Source organism: Oncorhynchus keta, chromosome 1 (genome assembly GCF_023373465.1).
Source record: "Oncorhynchus keta strain PuntledgeMale-10-30-2019 chromosome 1, Oket_V2, whole genome shotgun sequence".
Classification (NCBI taxonomy): domain Eukaryota; kingdom Metazoa; phylum Chordata; class Actinopteri; order Salmoniformes; family Salmonidae; genus Oncorhynchus; species Oncorhynchus keta.
The window spans coordinates 90,567,483-90,587,873 of NC_068421.1; the positions used below are offsets into that span (position 1 = coordinate 90,567,483).

The window sequence follows — 20,391 nt, forward strand, 5'->3', positions numbered from 1 at the left end:
TGCTGGTTTAATGCTGGTTTAATGCTGGTTTGCTGGTTTAATGCTGGTTTAGCTGGTTTAATGCTGGTTTAATGCTGGTTTGCTGGTTTAATGCTGGGTTAGCTGGTTTAATGCTGGTTTAGCTGGTTTAATGCTGGTTTAGCTGGTTTAATGTAGCCCTACATAAGGTCAGTGTGGGAAGATGCTCCTAAAGCTGAACGTAACTATATATAGACATGTTATAACGTATGGACAGGCTTATTCATTCACATGTCATGAATTCACTGTGACAACGTCATATTTGTATATTGTTTATTATACTATATATATTATGTAATAGATCATATGGGTTGGAAAGTGTTTGTTACTCCTACATAAATAAACTATTCCCAGTGAAAGACAAAGGTCGTAGCTTAGGACAAAACACACATCATGACAAGATTTCTACGGGGATCATTTTTCACTAAGTAGTTTGGGAAAGGGAAGGATGTAGTGAACTACTTTTTCAAAGTAACTTTAGTTAAGTAAATAATATTTTTTAGCTATAGTTGTAGCTTATCTTCTTCCAAGTATGAAGTACTGTAATTGGTAGCTTGGTCAGAGTAGCTTCCCCAAAACTGAGTAACACCCTGAAAAGGGACAATTCCAAGGACCTTCCTGCTGGTGAAACCAAAAATCTGTTCACGTTTTTTTGATACTTAACACTTAAAAGAGCATGATAAGACATTCCTGGTCGCTGTTACCTATAGCTTCTGACAGGGCTGCGAGTTTCTGGGTAGATTACAATGGGACTGATAGGGGCCCTATGGGACTGATAGGGACCACATTCCTTGATAGGATCACAGAGGGGCATCGTGGGGGGGGGTTAGGGGTCATGTTTACCTGGGTTGGGGGTGGGACCCAGAACAGTGTTGCGAAGAGGGAGGGTGTGTGTGGGGGTGGAGGGGGTACATGGAGCTGTATATATAGCAGCCCTACTGAACCATCTCTCCTCACCTCACCTCACCAGCCCGTTCAGCGTGTGTGAGACAGCCAGCGGCCCATCGGTCCTCCATCATGATGAAGCAGTGTGCCTTGTTGTTGCTGGCGTGTGTGTATGCTCATGCCGCCCCCCTGGAAGCCAGCATGAAGCCCGGGTCGTGCCAGGACGCCGTGGCCCTGGGAGCAGCAGGACAGGCCCTCGACAAGATCAACAAGGACCGCACAGAGGGCTACGTGTTCGGGCTCCACCGCCTCAGTAACGTCAACCAGATGGAGCATGTGAGTTCTGTTGCTTCTATTTTTTTCACTGTAACTCTACAATGCGTGGCACTACGCTAAGTTAAAAAGAGGGGGAAATGATTTAGCTACTGTCCTAAAGAAGAGTCCTGTAAACATACTCTGTTTGTGAATTCAATGAGCTCCAATACGTTGTCCGTTTATCAGATTTTCACGCCGTGTTTAAATGGAGATAACAGAAATTGAGGTCTAAAAAGTATCATAAAACACAATGTCGTCTGAGATAATTCTCTGTTTTATAGGTAGTGAAAATGTGATATTACCGTTAAGACAGATGAGACAGATTCATACATTGTCAGCAAGGCCTTTTCTAAGAGCCGGGGGATTTGACTAGAATTTGAAGTTATAGATGGTGACTTCAAAGACGATTGTAGATGTACCAGCCACATGGGAATGAATGTTGACTCCAGTGTGCTGATCGGTCTGTATTTCTGTCTCTGTTTCAGGGGGAAACAGGGGTTGTGTTCTACCTGACTATGGATGTGCTGGAGACTGACTGCCACGTGATCAGCAAGAAAAACGCAAAGGACTGTGAGGTCCCCAAGGCTGAAAACACACCGGTAAGAACCCGACACACATATACAAAACACGCACACCAAACACACACACACACACACACACACACACACACACACACACACACACACACACACACACACACACACACACACACACACACACACACACACACACACACACACACACACACACACCAAACACACACACACACACACACAAACACACATACTCACATACACACCAAATACACACCACACACACACCAAACACACACACACACACACACACCAAACACACCAAACACACACCCACACACACACCAAACACACACACACACACAAACACACACACACACACACACAAACACACAAACACACACCCACACACACACCAAACACACACACACATACCAAACAAACACACACACACACACACACACACACAAACACACACACACACACACACACCAAACACACAGACGAACATAATGTCTGTAGGATTACTGTATGTCTGAATATTGACTTTAACCAGGGCCTTGGATCAAAATCAGCCCTCGTTGTTTAATCAGTTTTTGTCGTTGTCTTGTACGTATTTACTCACAGGTCTACGGTCAATGCAAGGCTGTTATCTACATGAACAGAGTCCATAGAGTGGTTCGTCTGTACAACTACAACTGTGTGGTCAGACCAGGTAACAGTCCACGGCTTGGTCCTCTCCAAAACATTCATTACAGCGCTTCCCACTAAACAACAGCACATTGCATCCATCCACCGTGTTGTAGTTGGGTGATGTCACGTGGTTTGTCATGTGGTTCTGATGACTCTGTGGGAGCGTGGTGCCCGATACATCGGAGTTTTACATATACTGAATACATGTTAAATATAAAGGCCTGCGTTTCAAAGTGTCTGCTAATTTTTTAAATATATTTTTTTACCTCTATTTAACTAGGCAAGTCAGTTAAGAACAAATTCTTATTTACAATGACGGCCTAGGAACAGTGGGTTAACTGCCTTGTTCAGGGGAACAGTGGGTTAACTGCCTTGTTCAGGGGAACAGTGGGTTAACTGCCTTGTTCAGGGGAACAGTGGGTTAACTGCCTTGTTCAGGGGAACAGTGGGTTAACTGCCTTGTTCAGGGGAACAGTGGGTTAACTGCCTTGTTCAGGGGAACAGTGGGTTAACTGCCTTGTTCAGGGGAACAGTGGGTTAACTGCCTGTTCAGGGGTAGAACGACAGATTTGTACCTTGTCAGCTCGGGGATTTGAACCATGCTCCATGTTTGACCAATGAAAGTGCCTTTGTAAACCTATTTGTATGTCCTGTCCCAGCGGCTGCGGCGAAAGTGGCTCAGCAGTGCCCAGACTGTCCCTCTGCCATGCCCAAGGACCACCCGGAGATCCTGAAGACGGCCACCCTGTCCATGGAGAAGTTCAACAAGGACAGCGGCTTGGCCAATCACTTCGCCATCCTCAACATCACCCGTGCGCGGACATCGGTCAGAACACAACACTACGCAACACATTCCACTATAGCATAATACAAAACCAACACCACAACTTAACATAACAATTCAACAAAACAATGAATCCACCACACAGCAGCAAATGAACTGGTTTCATTTTGTGGTGTAATTATCTTGTTGTCGTTACTCACTGACCTCTGTTGCTTGGTATTCCAGATGGGCATGGCAACCTTCTACTTTGCAGAGTTCACCATCCAGGAGACGACTTGTGCCAACACCACCGACCCTTCCGCAGCCTCCAAGTGTCCTCTGATGGCCTGCGAGTTTGCAGTAAGTGAATGACAGTACCATTGATATTTTTGTCAAACAGCATAAACTATGTAGTAGCAGCATTATTACATCTGAATTATAGCCTAGATAGTGTTTAACGTTGTAAAAGCTGTAATAACTGTGTAATAACTATGTAATAACTATGTAATAACTATGTAAGAACCAGCATTTTAATTTATCCCTGTCTCTTCTCTACAGCACAAAGGACACTGCAAGGGATCCCACTCTCACGACATGGGAGGCCAGGAGTTTGTCACGGTCAACTGTGAGGTCTTTGAGAATGAGGTCAGGCACTCTCCACTCTCCTCTCTCCACTCTCCACTCTCCTCTCTCCACTCTCCACTCTCCACTCTCCACTCTCCATTCTCCACTCTCCACTCTCCACTCTCCACTCTCCACTCTCCACTCTCCACTCTCCACTCTCCACTCTCCACTCTCCACTCTCCACTCTCCACTCTCCACTCTCCACTCTCCACTCTCCTCTCTCCACTCTCCATTCACCTCTCTCCTCTCTCCACTCTCCACTCTCCACTCTCCACTCTCCATTTGAAACAAGGGCTGAAACTTAGTTTCAGGTGCATCGAGGAAAACTCTAGTAGCTGGCATTCTTGTATGCACCACAGTGTTCTTGTGTTATTGTATGCTCCACAGTGTTCTTGTATGCTCCACAGTGTTCTTGTATGCTCCACAGTGTTCTTGTATGCTCCACAGTGTTCTTGTATGCTCCACAGTGTTCTTGTATGCTCCACAGTGTTCTTGTATGCTCCACAGTGTTCTTGTATGCTCTACAGTGTGTTTAATGGTTCAAACCACAATTTCAGTTATTAGGTCTTCGTCTGGGTTTATATCTTTCGGTGTTAAATTATTAATGAGGTTACTGATCATGTGTATTGATTGATTGGTTGATTGATTCATGATGCTGTGTCTAATTCCCTGGTTGGTTGTTGTCCTGCAGAACTCAAAGAAGGAGAAGGCAGCTCACCTGTTGGGAGGAGAGACAGACCACAGCCACACCCTTCAGTCTGGAAAACACGGCAAAGACCACACCCATAATGCCACCGGCGCTCACGACCACGCTCACGACCACGCTCACGACCACGCTCACGACCACACCAAAGACCACAAACACGACGGCGCCCACGCCCATGATCATAAAGACGGTGCCCATGGTCACTCTCATGGCGATGGAGCTGCTGGCGGTCACGACCACTCTCATGACCACGGTCACGGTCACGACCACGCTCACGCCCACCACGCCAAGGCCCATAACCACAGCACTGACACCGGACCGCACCAGCATCACAACTACAAGCACGACGGCGAGGGCCACACTCACGAGCATGACCATGAGCTATCCTTGGATCACGACCACAAGCACACTCACCTGCACGAGCACGAGCACCACCACCATCACCACGAGCACCCACACGGGTCCGAGTCCCGCCACCCTCCCCAGGGAACCGTGACAGTCCTCCCCGCCCTGGGCCTGCCCATGACCCTGCCCTCCTTCCCCGAACAGCCTGTGGGTGAGAAGGGCGCCACTCTGCCCATGGTCCAAGACCCAAATATCCCTGGGATGAGCCAGCCCACCATCCTGCCCTTCCCCACCACTGTGTCTGCTCAGTGCCCTGCTGAGGTCAAGGATGAGGACAACTTTGTGAAGGAGCTCTTTGCTGAGGACCCCCTCTTCAAAGCAGCCGCGTAACCGGTCCCTTGTCTCCATGGAGCTGAAACACAGAACTGATTATTCTCAATACCTACTAATGACCTACTGACCCTGGCAAGAAGAACAAACAAGAGCACAGAGCTAGTTATGATGTTGTTCTTTGGAATTCACAGGGACAGGTTTCTGCATGTCAGATATTTAGCTACCTCTAAACCATTTTCACATTCACCTGTCTGCCTCTATGTCTTTCTGCCTCTTTCTCTTTCTCTGTCTGTCTGCCTCTCTTTGCCTCTCTCTCTCTTTGTCTGTCTGTAAGCATTATGTTTGAGACCTGACTGTGTGTTCCTCAGAAAGACAGGGATTGACAGCATTGTTTTGTATGTTTCTAATACTCTATCTTTGCCATGACGGAAGATAGTTTTTGAGGTGGGTGTTGTTCTTAGCCTCAAACAAATAAAATAAACATCACTAATGCATCAATAGACTCCTATTTTTCGTCAAAGAATACAAGATTAAAAGAAAACAAGCTTTATACCTAACAATACGAATCCACATCCAGACGCAACAGTATTGAGGATAAATGTTTCTATAAACCTGACCTCTACATGAAACCCCGCACTCATAAAAACATAGTGACAGTAACATAGTGACAGTAACATAGTGAGAGTAACATAGTGACAGTAGCATAGTGACAGTAACATAGTGACAGTAACATAGTGACAGTAGCATAGTGACAGTAACATAGTGACAGTAACATAGTGACAGTAACATAGTGACAGTAGCATAGTGACAGTAACATAGTGACAGTAACATAGTGACAGTAACATAGTGACAGTAACATAGTGACAGTAACATAGTGATAGTAACATAGTGAGAGTAACATAATGACAGTAACATAGTGACAGTAACATAGTGAGAGTAACATAGTGACAGTAACATAGTGACAGTAGCATAGTGACAGTAACATAGTGAGAGTAACATAGTGACAGTAACATAGTGACAGTAACATAGTGACAGTAACATAGTGAGAGTAACATAGTGACAGTAACATAGTGACAGTAACATAGTGAGAGTAACATAGTGACAGTAACATAGTGAGAGTAACATAGTGACAGTAACATAGTGACAGTAACATAGTGACAGTAACATAGTGAGAGTAACATAGTGACAGTAACATAGTGACAGTAACATAGTGACAGTAACATAGTGACAGTAACATAGTGACAGTAACATAGTGACAGTAACATAGTGACAGTAGCATAGTGACAGTAACATAGTGACAGTAGCATAGTGACAGTAACATAGTGACAGTAACATAGTGACAGTAGCATAGTGACAGTAGCATAGTGACAGTAACATAGTGACAGTAACATAGTGACAGTAACATAGTGACAGTAACATAGTGACAGTAGCATAGTGACAGTAACATAGTGACAGTAACATAGTGACAGTAACATAGTGACAGTAACATAGTGACAGTAACATAGTGACAGTAACATAGTGACAGTAGCATAGTGACAGTAACATAGTGACAGTAGCATAGTGACAGTAACATAGTGACAGTAACATAGTGACAGTAGCATAGTGACAGTAGCATAGTGACAGTAACATAGTGACAGTAACATCGTGACAGTAGCATAGTGACAGTAACATAGTGACAGTAACATAGTGACAGTAACATAGTGACAGTAGCATAGTGACAGTAGCATAGTGACAGTAACATAGTGACAGTAACATAGTGACAGTAACATAGTGACAGTAGCATAGTGACAGTAGCATAGTGACAGTAACATAGTGACAGTAACATAGTGACAGTAGCATAGTGACAGTAACATAATGACAGTAACATAGTGACAGTAACATAGTGACAGTAGCATAGTGACAGTAACATAGTGACAGTAACATAGTGACAGTAACATAGTGACAGTAACATCGTGACAGTAGCATAGTGACAGTAGCATAGTGACAGTAGCATAGTGACAGTAACATAGTGACAGTAACATAGTGACAGTAACATAGTGACAGTAGCATAGTGACAGTAGCATAGTGACAGTAGCATAGTGACAGTAGCATAGTGACAGTAACATAGTGACAGTAGCATAGTGACAGTAACATAGTGACAGTAACATAGTGACAGTAACATAGTGACAGTAGCATAGTGACAGTAACATAGTGACAGTAACATAGTGACAGTAACATAGTGACAGTAACATAGTGACAGTAACATAGTGACAGTAGCATAGTGACAGTAGCATAGTGACAGTAACATAGTGACAGTAACATAGTGACAGTAACATAGTGACAGTAGCATAGTGACAGTAGCATAGTGACAGTAACATCGTGACAGTAGCATAGTGACAGTAACATAGTGACAGTAACATAATGACAGTAACATAGTGACAGTAACATAGTGACAGTAGCATAGTGACAGTAACATAGTGACAGTAACATAGTGACAGTAACATAGTGACAGTAGCATAGTGAGAGTAACATAGTGACAGTAGCATAGTGACAGTAGCATAGTGACAGTAACATAGTGACAGTAGCATAGTCACAGTAGCATAGTGACAGTAACATAGTGACAGTAACATAGTGACAGTAACATAGTGACAGTAGCATAGTGACAGTAACATAGTGACAGTAACATTGTGACAGTAGCATAGTGACAGTATCATAGTGACAGTAACATAGTGACAGTAACATAGTGACAGTAACATAGTGACAGTAACATAGTGACAGTAACATTGTGACAGTAGCATAGTGACAGTATCATAGTGACAGTAACATAGTGACAGTAACATAGTGACAGTAACATAGTGACAGTAACATTGTGACAGTAACATAGTGACAGTAACATAGTGACAGTAACATAGTGACAGTAACATAGTGACAGTAACATAGTGACAGTAACATAGTGACAGTAACATAGTGACAGTAACATTGTGACAGTATCATAGTGACAGTAACATAGTGACAGTAAGATAGTGACAGTGCCCTGGGGGAAAGGATACTGAAGTAACGTATAATGGTGTTACAGTAATCAGAGCCTATGTACGTAAATAGTTCTGAATATGTCGGCAGCAGAGCATTGCCTATCTCATTCAACAAGATGTACAGTAAGCTATACAATACCTATATAAGGATAGTAATGCTTTTATTGCCTAGAATTAGGCTAAACACATACCCCTGGCTAAAGTACCTAGAAGTGGGTTGGGGTGGTATAAGTGGGTGCAGGAGAACATTTTTTTTTTAAAGGTTGTGAAACTCTGACCCGAAGATACACATTACTGTTCTCACAATGCCAGGAAAACATTGCGTCAGATGTGACTGTGAAAAGAAAACAGTACCTGATCCAAGCTACTGCATGTGTATCTGTATAGATAAGCCCTGCAATCTTCACCATGACACGTCAGAGAAGAGCAACAGGAGGATTGGAGACAAATCTAGAGCCATCACCATAACAACCACCCTGATTACATCACAGCTGTACCAATACACCCGAAAGGGGAGATATGTCTGTGAGTGACAGCCGACGATGGTGGAGGTATAAAGGCCCATTCAGGGTTTGAGACAGTGATGAGGTGGGTTTGAGACAGTGATGAGGTGGGTTTGAGACAGTGATGAGGTGGGTTTGAGACAGTGATGAGGTGGGTTTGAGACAGTGATGTTGAGGTGGGTTTGAGACAGTGATGAGGTGGGTTTGAGACAGTGATGTTGAGGTGGGTTTGAGACGGTGATGTTGAGGTGGGTTTGAGACAGTGATGTTGAGGTGAGTTTGAGACAGTGATGTTGAGGTGGGTTTGAGACAGTGATGTTGAGGTGGGTTTGAGACAGTGTTGTTGAGGTGGGTTTGAGACAGTGATGTTGAGGTGGGTTTGAGACAGTGTTGTTGAGGTGGGTTTGAGACAGTGATGTTGAGGTGGGTTTGAGACAGTGTTGTTGAGGTGGGTTTGAGACAGTGATGTTGAGGTGAGTTTGAGACAGTGTTGTTGAGGTGGGTTTGAGACAGTGATGTTGAGGTGAGTTTGAGACAGTGATGTTGAGGTGGGTTTGAGACAGTGTTGTTGAGGTGGGTTTGAGACAGTGATGTTGAGGTGGGTTTGAGACAGTGATGTTGAGGTGGGTTTGAGACAGTGATGTTGAGGTGGGTTTGAGACAGTGTTGTTGAGGTGGGTTTGAGACAGTGTTGTTGAGGTGGGTTTGAGACAGTGATGTTGAGGTGGGTTTGAGACAGTGACGTTGAGGTGGGTTTGAGACAGTGATGTTGAGGTGGGTTTGAGACAGTGTTGTTGAGGTGAGTTTGAGACAGTGTTGTTGAGGTGAGTTTGAGACAGTGATGTTGAGGTGGGTTTGAGACAGTGTTGTTGAGGTGGGTTTGAGACAGTGATGTTGAGGTGGGTTTGAGACAGTGTTGTTGAGGTGGGTTTGAGACAGTGTTGTTGAGGTGGGTTTGAGACAGTGTTGTTGAGGTGAGTTTGAGACAGTGTTGTTGAGGTGGGTTTGAGACAGTGATGTTGAGGTGGGTTTGAGACAGTGATGTTGAGGTGGGTTTGAGTGGTTTTGTATGAAGATGAGCATAGGAGTGATGAAGATAGTACATGTGATGGACATGCCTAATCCACTTCATAAACCTTTGATATGGACAGGATGCAACTTTGCTATTCAGACAGCCTTGCTGAAACTGCACCAGAGCAGAGCAATTCCACTGTGCTGTTCAGGGAACATCCCTAATGGGCCTCCTCTGCCATTAAGCCTTTTCTACATTTAACAACCAGTATACAAAAGATAAATCACTGCATGGCATTGTTGGTCAATCAGAATGACAAGTTCACTACTTAAACAGAAAAAGACTGGCACCCAGGCTACATGTTTCATTAAAAGACTGGCACCCAGGCTACATGTTTCATTAATAGACTGGCACCCAGGCTACATGTTTCATTAAAAGACTGGCACCCAGGCTACATGTTTCATTAAAAGACTGGCACCCAGGCTACATGTTTCATTAAAAGACTGGCACCCAGGCTACATGTTTCATTAAAAGACTGGCACCCAGGCTACATGTTTCATTAAAAGACTGGCACCCAGGCTACATGTTTCATTAAAAGACTGGCACCCAGGCTACATGTTTCATTAAAAGACTGGCACCCAGGCTACATGTTTCATTAAAAGACTGGCACCCAGGCTACATGTTTCATTAAAAGACTGGCACCCAGGCTACATGTTTCAGTAAAAGACTGGCACCCAGGCTACATGTTTCATTAAAAGACTGGCACCCAGGCTACATGTTTCATTATTTGCAAACACGTTTTACATTCCATGCTGGAAAACAAACCCGTTAACTGAGATGCACTGTACAGAAACAGTTCCACCCAGAGTCCCTGATCCATAAAGACACAGCACAATACAATACTTGTATACAATAATTATTGATCCATTTGCATGGGGACTGTGGCAAAGCAGGGGACTGTGGCAGAGCATGGGGCTGTTGAGTACATAGGCTTCTTTGCTTAAGGTCACAATGGCGGTAGGTAGTATTGCTGCAGATTTCCCAACAGGCAGCTCGAGGCTACCCCCCCCCACCCCCCCCCATTGAGTGAGGGCAAATATTTGTCTATTTCCACACCGAGCTCAAACCCCTCACTCAATGTTTAAATGTAGGAAAAGTAATTGGTCAACTGCAGATAAAGCTGTATTTGCATGTGCTCTGGGGAAGAGGGCAAAGTTGACTAGCTGAGTCCCAGTAGGGGCCTTGGACTACCTCTCCTCCCACCCCTCTCAGTCTGCGTATAGTACGCCCCCGGGACGCAGCCCAAGCTTCTTTAGCCTCGTTTCCTCATTAGCATTAGCGACCAGGCTAACACGGGGTGCTGTGTACAGTAAGGATGTGGGTCTGTGTGTGGCTGGTGGCCCTGTGTGTGTGTGTGTTGGCATGGGGGTAGCCCCTCCCCGGTGACCCCTGCGGTGGGGTGCCAGGGCCCGGAGGTCCAGAGGAAGGCCTGGACCAGATCAATTCTGACCTCACCGAAGGATTCATCCTCAGCCTCAACAGAATCTATGATGTCAGCCAGTAGACAGGGGCTAGTCAACTATCTACTGTATTGAACTGTACTACTCTTCCTGTCTAATAAAAGGGGTTTTGTAGTTAATGAAACAATGCAAGAGTTTTTTATTTTCCTGTCTTTTGAGCACAAATTTTACAGAAAAGATAAAGGTGAGTAAAGGTGCTGTGTATAGTTGTATAATTTCTGTTTTTACAAATCACAACAGCTTGAATGGTTCTCTATTAGTAATTGATACTGCCCTCTAGTGTCCAAGAGAGGTATGTTCTAAAGTGTTTGCGAAATCCTCTACTACTCCCTAAAGTAAATACATGTAAATTGAGCTGTTAAATTGCTACTGCAGGCATTGTAGAGCTTTCCACTCCTTTAGTGGAGTAACTGCCTCCCTACCTCCACCTCTCTCCCCAGGAAGGAGCAGGCGTGCTGTTCAACCTGACCATAGACGTGCTGGAGACAAAGTGTCATGTGATCAGCAAGAAGCCGTGGAAGAAATGTGAAGTAAAGGATGTAGCTAACGTACCAGTAAGCAGTCTACCATATAGGGATGTATGGGTTTATAGGGAGTGGGGAGTTAAGCTTATAGGGAGTGGGGAGTTAGGCTTATAGGGAGTGGGGAGTTAGGCTTATAGGGAGTGGGGAGTTAGGCTTATAGGGAGTGGGGAGTTAGGCTTATAGGGAGTGGGGAGTTAGGCTTATAGGGAGTGGGGAGTTAGGCTTATAGGGAGTGGGGAGTTAGGCTTATAGGGAGTGGGGAGTTAGGCTTATAGGGAGTGGGGAGTTAGGCTTATAGGGAGTGGGGAGTTAGGCTTATAGGGAGTGGGGAGTTAGACTTATAGGGAGTGGGGAGTTAGGCTTATAGGGAGTGGGGAGTTAGACAATGCCAGTCATGGTGTTGTCATGCTAAACTTGACAACAGAGTAGGCACCATCTGGCACCAGCCTAGTGGAGAGTGGGATCTGTGAATTAAACAACTCTTACCACTCCACAGGTGTATGGGCATTGTATGGCATCTATCTCTGTTGGGAAGAGTGTGGAAATGTGCAGCTATAAATGTGCCATGCAACAAGGTAGACTCTATTTATATAGACTCAGTAGGGCTCACTGGTCAGGTCATGAGGTCAGGAACAATATTCAGTAGCTACTGTAACCACAAAAACCTTTCAGTTCAATGACTTACTGGTGCATTTAACCTTTAGTTTCACCAACATGTAACGACGACCTGTAGTGAACTGTAACCTCTAACCTTTGACCTTGTGTTCAGTGCCTGCCACGGTCATCGTCGACACGTGTCCAGACTGTCCAACAGTAGTGCAGCTGAATGACCCCGTCCTAGCGGAGACGACCAATCAATCCTCCAGAAATACAATATAATGAATCGCCTGCCAAACTACTTCACCCTCCTCAACGTAACAGGAGCTACAATGCAGGTCTGTGAGACCGTCCTGTTGTAGACCTACAGTTGAAGTCAGAAGTTTACATACACCTTCGCCAAATACATTTAAACTCAGTTTTTCACAATTCCTGATGGTCCTGGTAAAAATGATCTGTCTTAGGTCAGTTAGGATCACCACATTATTTTAAGAATGTGAAATGTCAGAATAATGGTAGAGAGAAATATTCATTTCAGCTTGTATTTCTTTCATCACATTCCCAATGGTTCAGAAGTTTACATACACTCAATTTGTATTTGGTAGCATTGCATTTAAATTGTTTAACTTGGGTCAAACATTTCGGGTAGCCTTCCACAAGCTTCCCACAATAAGTTGGGTGAATTTTGGCCCATTCCTCCTGACAGAGCTGGTGTAACTGAGTCAGGTTTGTAGCTCTCCTTGCTCGCACGCGCCTTTTCAGTTCTGCCTACATATTTTCTATAGGATTGAGGTCAGGGCTTTGTGATGGCCACTCCAATACCTCGACTTTATTATCCTTAAGCCATTTTGCCACGACTTTGGGAGTATGCTTGGGGTCATTGTCCATTTGTAAGACCCATTTGCGACCAAGCTTTAACTTCCTGGCTGATCTCTTCAGATGTTGCTTCAATACATCCACATAGTTTTCCGTCCTCATGATTCCATCTATTTTGTGAAGTCCCTCCTGCATCAAAGCACCCCCACAACATGATGCTACCACCCCCGAGCTTCACGGTTGGGATGGTATTCTTCAGCTTGCAAGCATCCCCCTTTTTCCTCCAAACATAACAATGGTCATTATGGTCATTTCTCAAAAAAGTACGATCTTTGTCCCCATGCGCAGTTGCAAACCGTAGTCTGGCTTTTTTATGGTGGTTTGGAGCAGTGGCTTCTCCTTGCTGAGCGGCCTTTCAGGTTATGTTGATATAGGACTCGTTTTACTGTGGATATAGATACTTTTGTACCTGTTTCCTCCAGCATCTTCACAAGGTCCTTTGCTGTTCTGGGATTGATTTGCACTTTTCGCACCAAAGTACGTTCATCTCTCGGAGACAGAACACATCTCCTTCCTGAGCAGTGTGACGGCTGTGTGGTCCCATGGTGTTTATACTTGTGTACTATTGTTTGTACAGATGAACGTGGTACCTTCAGGCGTTTGGAAATTGCTCCCAAGGAAGAACCAGACGTGTGCAGGTATACAATTTATTTTCTGAGGTCTTGGCTGATTTCTTTTGATTTTCCCATGATGTCAAGCAAAGAGGCACTGAGTTTGAAAGTAGGCCTTGAAATACATCCACAGGTACACCTCCAATTGACTCAAATTATGTCATCATTTTCTGAGCTGTTTAAAGGCACAGTTAACTTAGTGTATGTAAACTTCTGACCCACTGGAATACAGTGAATTATAAGTGATATAATCTGTCTGTAAACAATTGTTGGAAAAATTACTTTTGTCATGCATAAAGTAGATGTCCTAACCGACTTGCCAAAACTATAGTTTGTTAACAAGAAATTTGTGGAGTGGTTGAAAAACGAGTTATAATGACTCCAACCTAAGTGTATGTAGACTTCCGACATCAACTGTATATTAATATATATATATATATATATATATATATTAATATATATATTGAGAACACCTTTATTTAACCAGGTAGGCTAGTTGAGAACACCTTTATTTAACCAGGTAGGCCAGTTGAGAACACCTTTATTTAACCAGGTAGGCTAGTTGAGAACACCTTTATTTAACCAGGTAGGCTAGTTGAGAACACCTTTATTTAACCAGGTAGGCTAGTTGAGAACACCTTTATTTAACCAGGTAGGCTAGTTGAGAACAACTTTATTTAACCAGGTAGGCTAGTTGAGAACACCTTTATTTAACCAGGTAGGCCAGTTGAGAACACCTTTATTTAACCAGGTAGGCTAGTTGAGAACAAGTTCTCATTTACAACTGCGACCTGGCCAAGATAAAGCATAGCAATTCAACACAACACATATATATATATATATATAACACAGAGTTACACATGGAATAAACAAAACATACAGTCAATAATACAGTAGAACAAAAGAAAACAAAAAGTCTATATACAGTGAGTGCAAATGAGGTAAGTTAAGGAAATAAATAGGCCATGATGGCGAAGTAATTACAATATAGCAATTAAACACTGGAATGGTAGATCGGCAGAAGATGAATGTGCAGGTAGAGATACTGGGGTGCAACGGAGCAAAATAAATAAATACCAGTATGGGGATGAGGTAGGTTGATAGATGGGCTGTTTACAGATGGGCTATGTACAGGTGCAGTGATCTGTAAGCTGCTCTGACAGCTGGTGCTTAAAGCTAGTGAGGGAGATGTGAGTCTCCAGCTTCAGAGATTTTTGCAATTAGTTCCAGTCATTGGCAGCAGAGAACTGGAAGGAAAAACGACCAAAGGAGGAATTGGCTTGAGGGTGACCAGTGAGATATACCTGCTGGAGCGCGTGCTACGAGTGGGTGCTGCTGTGGTGACCAGTGTGCTGAGAAAAGGCGGGGCTTTACCTAGCAGAGACTTGTAGATAACCTGTAGCCAGTGGGTTTGGCGACGAGTATGAATCGAGGGCCAACCAACGAGAGCGTACAGGTCGCAATGGTGGGTAATGTGAGGCTTTGGTGACAAAACGGATGGCACTGTGATAGACTGCATCCAGTTTGTTGAGTAGAGTGTTTGAGGCTATTTTATAGATGACATCACCGAAGTCGAGGATCGGTAGGATGGTCAGTTTTACGAGGGTATGTTTGGCAGCATGAGTGAAGGACGCTTTGTTGCGAAATAGGAAGCCGATTCTAGATTTAATTTTGGATTGGAGATGCTTAATGTGAGTCTGGAAGGAGAGTTTACAGTCTAAACAGACACCTATGTATTTGTAGTTGTACATGTAAAAAAAAAAAAAAGAAGTCCGAGCCGTCCAGAGTAGAGATGCTGGACGGGCGAGCAGGTGCGGGCAGTGGTCGATTGAATAGCTGCTCTAATTCTCCACACCTTAGCACACGTCACAACTGCGACTACCAGATTCTTATTATACGGCTCAATTTATACACTTGCCCCCCATCCCCCTCTTCCCCATTACACGTGTTCAGTCCAGTTCAAGTGTTCAGCAGTCTAATGGCTTGATGTGTTTTATATTAGATTACGGTGGGGCTTTTTTTCACTCAATGTTGCCAGCCAGAACTTTTTTTTAAACGCAGACCGCCAAGCTGTCGAATGTACGACATATACAGCTGGTTGGAGATGTAGTTTGTGTTTGTCGTTCTACTGAAACGGTTATAACTTTTTTCGGCTTCGTGCCTCTTCTTGGCCTGTCAAATAAATTGAACACCGCCATTTGGTAAGTAAATTCACCCGTGAGTAGTAGATCTGTACCAGCACAGAGGTAGGTGAGTGAGGGATATATGCTTTTTAGTAAGGTTGGATTCTTAGAGTTCATACTCGTGTTGAGTGGTGGTGTCCTATTTCACTTGACATTTTAGGACCCCTTTAGGTGAATATTTTTAAAAAGTACTACAAAATGATTTTATAAAATATTGAATTGGGTCTTTACTAGTATAGCCCATAGAAACACATTAAATGACAAATACATAAATGGCAAAAAAAGACAAAAAATAAATCCTAAGGAATCAGGTTTTGAAGAGTCTGTCCTATATCTAGGAGATATAAGACAGTGCAGGATTTAACCCATTATATTTTTTGGGGCACAAAACAATCTCCATAGTTCTATTCATTTATATGGGTTATTTTCAGACAAGTCCTGTGACACTTGTGGGAGTCTCCTCTTTCCTAGAGTGATCACATTAATTTGAAGGCCAAACCGTTCGGATGCTACATATGTTTTTCTGCGAAGACCGATTTTCGGGATGTCTCATGGTGTGACAAACACCACTGTAGTTTATCCACACTCCACCACAGATACGTAAGGCCGAAATAGGCGGATGTTTTCTGTTTGAGACACAGCCAATGCCCCAAAAAATCTTAGACTGACGGATTTTGATGGGGATTTTTTTATTATGTTACTTAGATTGACGCACTCATAGACTCTTAAGGCTGAATGAATGTAGGGTTTTATTTGTATTGATTTAAAAATATATATATATTATCAATTTTGTGGATCAAAGTATAATGGATTTATATCCCAGTCTAGTCGGTGGCATTATTTCAACATAAATTGGATAAAAACTGCTGTTAAAACTCACCAAAGAAGAAGAAACATAAGAGGAAGAAGAAGAAGGTGCCTTCTTCTTCTTCTTCTTCTTCTTCTTCTTCTTCTTCCTTGGAGTTTTAACAGCAGTTTTTAGCCAATTTATGTTAAAATAATGCCACCGACTAAGCAGAGGCAGGCAGACAGGCGGGACTTTCAAACGCTATTGACAGGGAACTCAGCCAATCAACGCTGGAGGTGGGGGTTGTTATTTCTCGTTGTCACTTTCACAGCGTAACTCTTCAGACTTTCTGTTTCACATTACTTTATGATTTCTGTGCAGAAAGGGGACTTCGAATGGCAGAGGAAGTGAAGTAAATTTACCATAGACTGGGTAGAAAAAAATACTTTTCGAGTTCAACGGATTCAGCCTGCTCATCACAAGACGGTGGGGCATGTGATATAGATTAAGTAAACTAGCCTCGGGCTGGAGCTCACTAACCGCGATAGAGACATTATATTTGGTAACACAAGCCCCGCACAGGGACAATGTAGTTAGCTTGGTGTATACTTTGTTTTGCCTCGACGTAATTTACGAAAACAAGCAAAGATGGTTCACGTATACAACTGCCACCCCTTCGCGTCCCAGCAAATCGTGCCAACCGAGCAGGAACCGGGGTTGGTGTGCTGTGGCGGGGGTGCCCTATTCGTGGTGTCCGCTGGAGGATGCAAGATCGAGGCTTTTCAACTGGGAGAAGAGGGGTGTCCTCTCATCTGCCGCTTCGCCACTATGGGGACTGTGCAGAGCATCCTACACAGTGAGATAGGTGTGTCATTTTCTTTCTCTCACTTCTTCTTTCCCTATTGGCTGAGTTGTTTACTGCTGAGTGATTGAGGTACATCTAATTACTAGAAGGGTTTTGTCATGAACCCTCAAAGTTACAGAATGGTGTGAAAATGGCAACCATATTGGTCAGGGAGAAGTCCAAGCAAGTCGAATTGAAATGAATGGCAGTAGAGGCATTATCCTAACCTTCCTCTGAGTTGCATTATTTTCCAGAGAACGGATAGAGCCAGAAGTTGATTATCCCATTTATACCATGGCTAAAAATGTTTTCAACATCCACTGAAGTACACCACATGGCCAAAAGTAGGTGGACACCCCTTCAAATGAGTGGATTCTGCTATTTCAATTGAAAGTCAATATACCATTTTTTTTTTAAACAGGGTGTTTTTTTTTACCCTCGCTGGTGTCGTCTCCTGAGTGCCTGGATACAGCCACAGAAAATAGAGCAATAGATAGATATAGATAAACATTGGCAGTAGAATGACCTTACTGAAGAGCTTAGTGACTTTCAACGTGGCACAGTCCTAGGATGCCACCTTTCCAGCAAGTCAGTTTGTAAAATGTCTGCCCTGCTAGAGCTGCCCGTTCAATTGTATGTGCTGTTATAGTGAAGTGGAGATGTCTATGAGCAACAACGGTTCAGCCGCAGTGGTAGGCCACACAACCTCACAGAATGGTACCGCTGAGTCATGTAGAACGTAAAAATCGTCTTGGTTGCGACACTCACTACCGACTTCCAATGCCTATGGAAGCAACGTCAGCATGACCCCATGCACAAAGCGACACCCATACAGAAATGATTTGTCGAGATCGGTGTGGAAGAACTTCACTGGCCTGTTCAGAGCCCTGACCTCAACCCCATCGAACACCTTTGGGATGAATTGGAATGCCGACTGCGAGCCAGACCTAATCACCCAACATCAATGCCCGGCCTCCGTAATGCTCGTGGCTGAATGGAAACAAGTGCCCTCAGCAATGTTCCAACATCTAGTGGAAAGCCTTCCCAGAAGAGTGGAGGCTGTTACAGCAGTAAAGGGGGGGACCAGCTCCTTATTAATACCCATGATTTTGGAATGAGATGTTCGACAAGCAGGTGTCCACATACTTTTGGTCATGTAGTGTAGCTAGCAAGTTTATTAGATAGCTACAGTAGTTGCCTTGGTAACCAAACAAACAGATTGACTGGGTTAGCTAACTAAGCCATTAAGGCGTCCGCATGCTTCCCAGCCTAAATTATTCAGAATAAAGTCTGTCATTTGACGCGAGACGAATAGTTTTCATGCACCTTTCATGCACAGATTTCGGTTAGAATTATTCTGACTATTTTGAGTGTCTACGGCATCTCAAAATGGACAAACAGTACTATTGCCACTTTTTTCCCCCTTGTTTTTCAAGCTAAGGTCTTTTGAGGAAGTATACGAGCACACTCGTTTGGTTCGCCTAGCCGACTGTGGCTAGCTGCCAGCCGAACTGAAGCATGCCTACGCCTTTAGTCTTAGCCTGCTATTATGAAAATTGAATTCAACAATGCCAGTAATGTTTTCAATTCAACTTTTGATTTCAAAAGCAGCTCGAACATATAAGAACGAATCATAGCCATTGAATTATACCGTGCAAATATACAGCGCGTTATAGGGAAATAATGCACTCTATAACGCCCGGTAAGCCAATCAGAAATGAGTATTCAACAATGCCATGGTATATTTAAAGGCTCTGCATGGTCAATCTAACTTCTGAAGTGGCTGTACAGTATTTACTGCGATGCAGTCTCTGCAGACATCAGGGCTTTCATACTTCATGTGCTTAGCGGAGCAGAGGAGAGCTATTGTGAAGGAAGTTGTTAACTTCTTATGGCTGGGGGCAGTATTGAGTAGCTTGGATGAATAAGATGCCTTGAGCTCGTTGGTCATGTTGCACTTCCTAAGGCTTCCACTAGATGTCAACAGTCTTTAGAACCTTGTTTGATTCTTCTACTGTGAAGTGGGACCAAATGACAGGGGAATGAGTCAGAGGTCTGCCAGAATGCCTTGAGCTCGTGGTGCTCGTTCACGTGAGAGCGAGCTCTGTTCCATTGCAATTCTACAGACAAAGGAATTCTCCGGTTGGAACATTATTGAAGTTTTATGTTAAAAACATCCTAAAGATTGACTATACATCGTTTGACATGTTTCTACGAACTGTAATGGAACTTTTTGACATTTCGTGAACGCGCTTCGTGAGTTTGGATTTGTTTACAAAACGCACTAACAAAAGTAGCTATTTGGACATAAATTATGGACATTTATTGAACAAAACAAACATTTATTGTGGAACTGGGATTCCTGGGAGTGGATGTTGGCATATTGACAGTGAATTTTGAAAAATGTATGAGATCATTCCTATAAAACTGGCTGGCTAGCTAGCTAGCTAGCAGTGCCGATAAATTCTTCAAATTAATTATTTTGCCAGAAGTTTCTGATGCCACCGTTACGCTTGTTTAAACTAAGCTGCACTGGGGTGGGAACACAATCATGATTATATTAAGGCAGTGGCACGGGCGCAAATTATGGGTCGGTAAACGTACCTCAATGCAGGGATGGGATATGCATTCTCCTGCCTTTTACTGGCTTTTGTGGAGCGATGCTTCGTCTGGTGACTTGTTGATGTGTGCAGAGGGTCCCTGGTTCGC

The 20,391-nt window shown here is 43.7% G+C and overlaps 3 protein-coding genes across 6 annotated transcripts in view; all 3 read left to right on the forward strand.

The window, feature by feature from the left end:
- The first annotated feature begins 964 nt into the window (after window positions 1-964).
- fetub (fetuin B) lies at window positions 965-5,709 on the forward strand. The gene is made up of 7 exons (XM_052465176.1): window positions 965-1,239; window positions 1,704-1,817; window positions 2,379-2,466; window positions 3,104-3,270; window positions 3,454-3,567; window positions 3,766-3,852; window positions 4,523-5,709. The coding sequence occupies exons 1-7, from the start codon at window positions 1,036-1,038 to the stop codon at window positions 5,270-5,272; spliced, it is 1,524 nt and encodes a 507-aa protein (XP_052321136.1). The 5' UTR covers window positions 965-1,035; the 3' UTR covers window positions 5,273-5,709.
- A 5,042-nt stretch (window positions 5,710-10,751) lies between these two features.
- Window positions 10,752-12,743, forward strand: si:ch211-284e20.8 (uncharacterized protein LOC563738 homolog). Its single transcript, XM_052524442.1, is given in 7 exon segments — window positions 10,752-10,757; window positions 11,173-11,292; window positions 11,439-11,459; window positions 11,701-11,814; window positions 12,281-12,359; window positions 12,554-12,640; window positions 12,643-12,743. Coding segments are annotated over 7 exon segments (528 nt in total).
- A 4,335-nt stretch (window positions 12,744-17,078) lies between these two features.
- Window positions 17,079-20,391, forward strand: part of LOC118386812 (BLOC-2 complex member HPS3-like) — a 29,118-nt gene continuing 25,805 nt past the window's right edge. For 2 of the 4 annotated variants that reach the window (XM_052465164.1, XM_052465162.1), the window contains exon 1: window positions 17,080-17,703. In XM_052465164.1, the coding sequence (XP_052321124.1) occupies window positions 17,487-17,703 (217 nt within the window). In that variant the 5' untranslated portion in view covers window positions 17,080-17,486. Of the gene's footprint in view, window positions 17,704-20,391 lie in introns of all 4 variants that reach the window. The other 2 variants (XM_052465157.1, XM_052465167.1) reach the window with 2 other exon arrangements.

What these genes read in the sequence shown, in the direction of transcription:
- fetub (XM_052465176.1), top strand. Translation starts at nt 1,036, where the DNA reads ATGATGAAGCAGTGTGCCTTGTTGTTGCTGGCGTGTGTGTATGCTCAT. An exon ending in ACGTCAACCAGATGGAGCAT is followed by an intron (nt 1,240 to 1,703) that starts GTGAGTTCTGTT and finishes TCTCTGTTTCAG; the next exon opens with GGGGAAACAGGGGTTGTGTT. An exon ending in CCAAGGCTGAAAACACACCG is followed by an intron (nt 1,818 to 2,378) that starts GTAAGAACCCGA and finishes ATTTACTCACAG; the next exon opens with GTCTACGGTCAATGCAAGGC.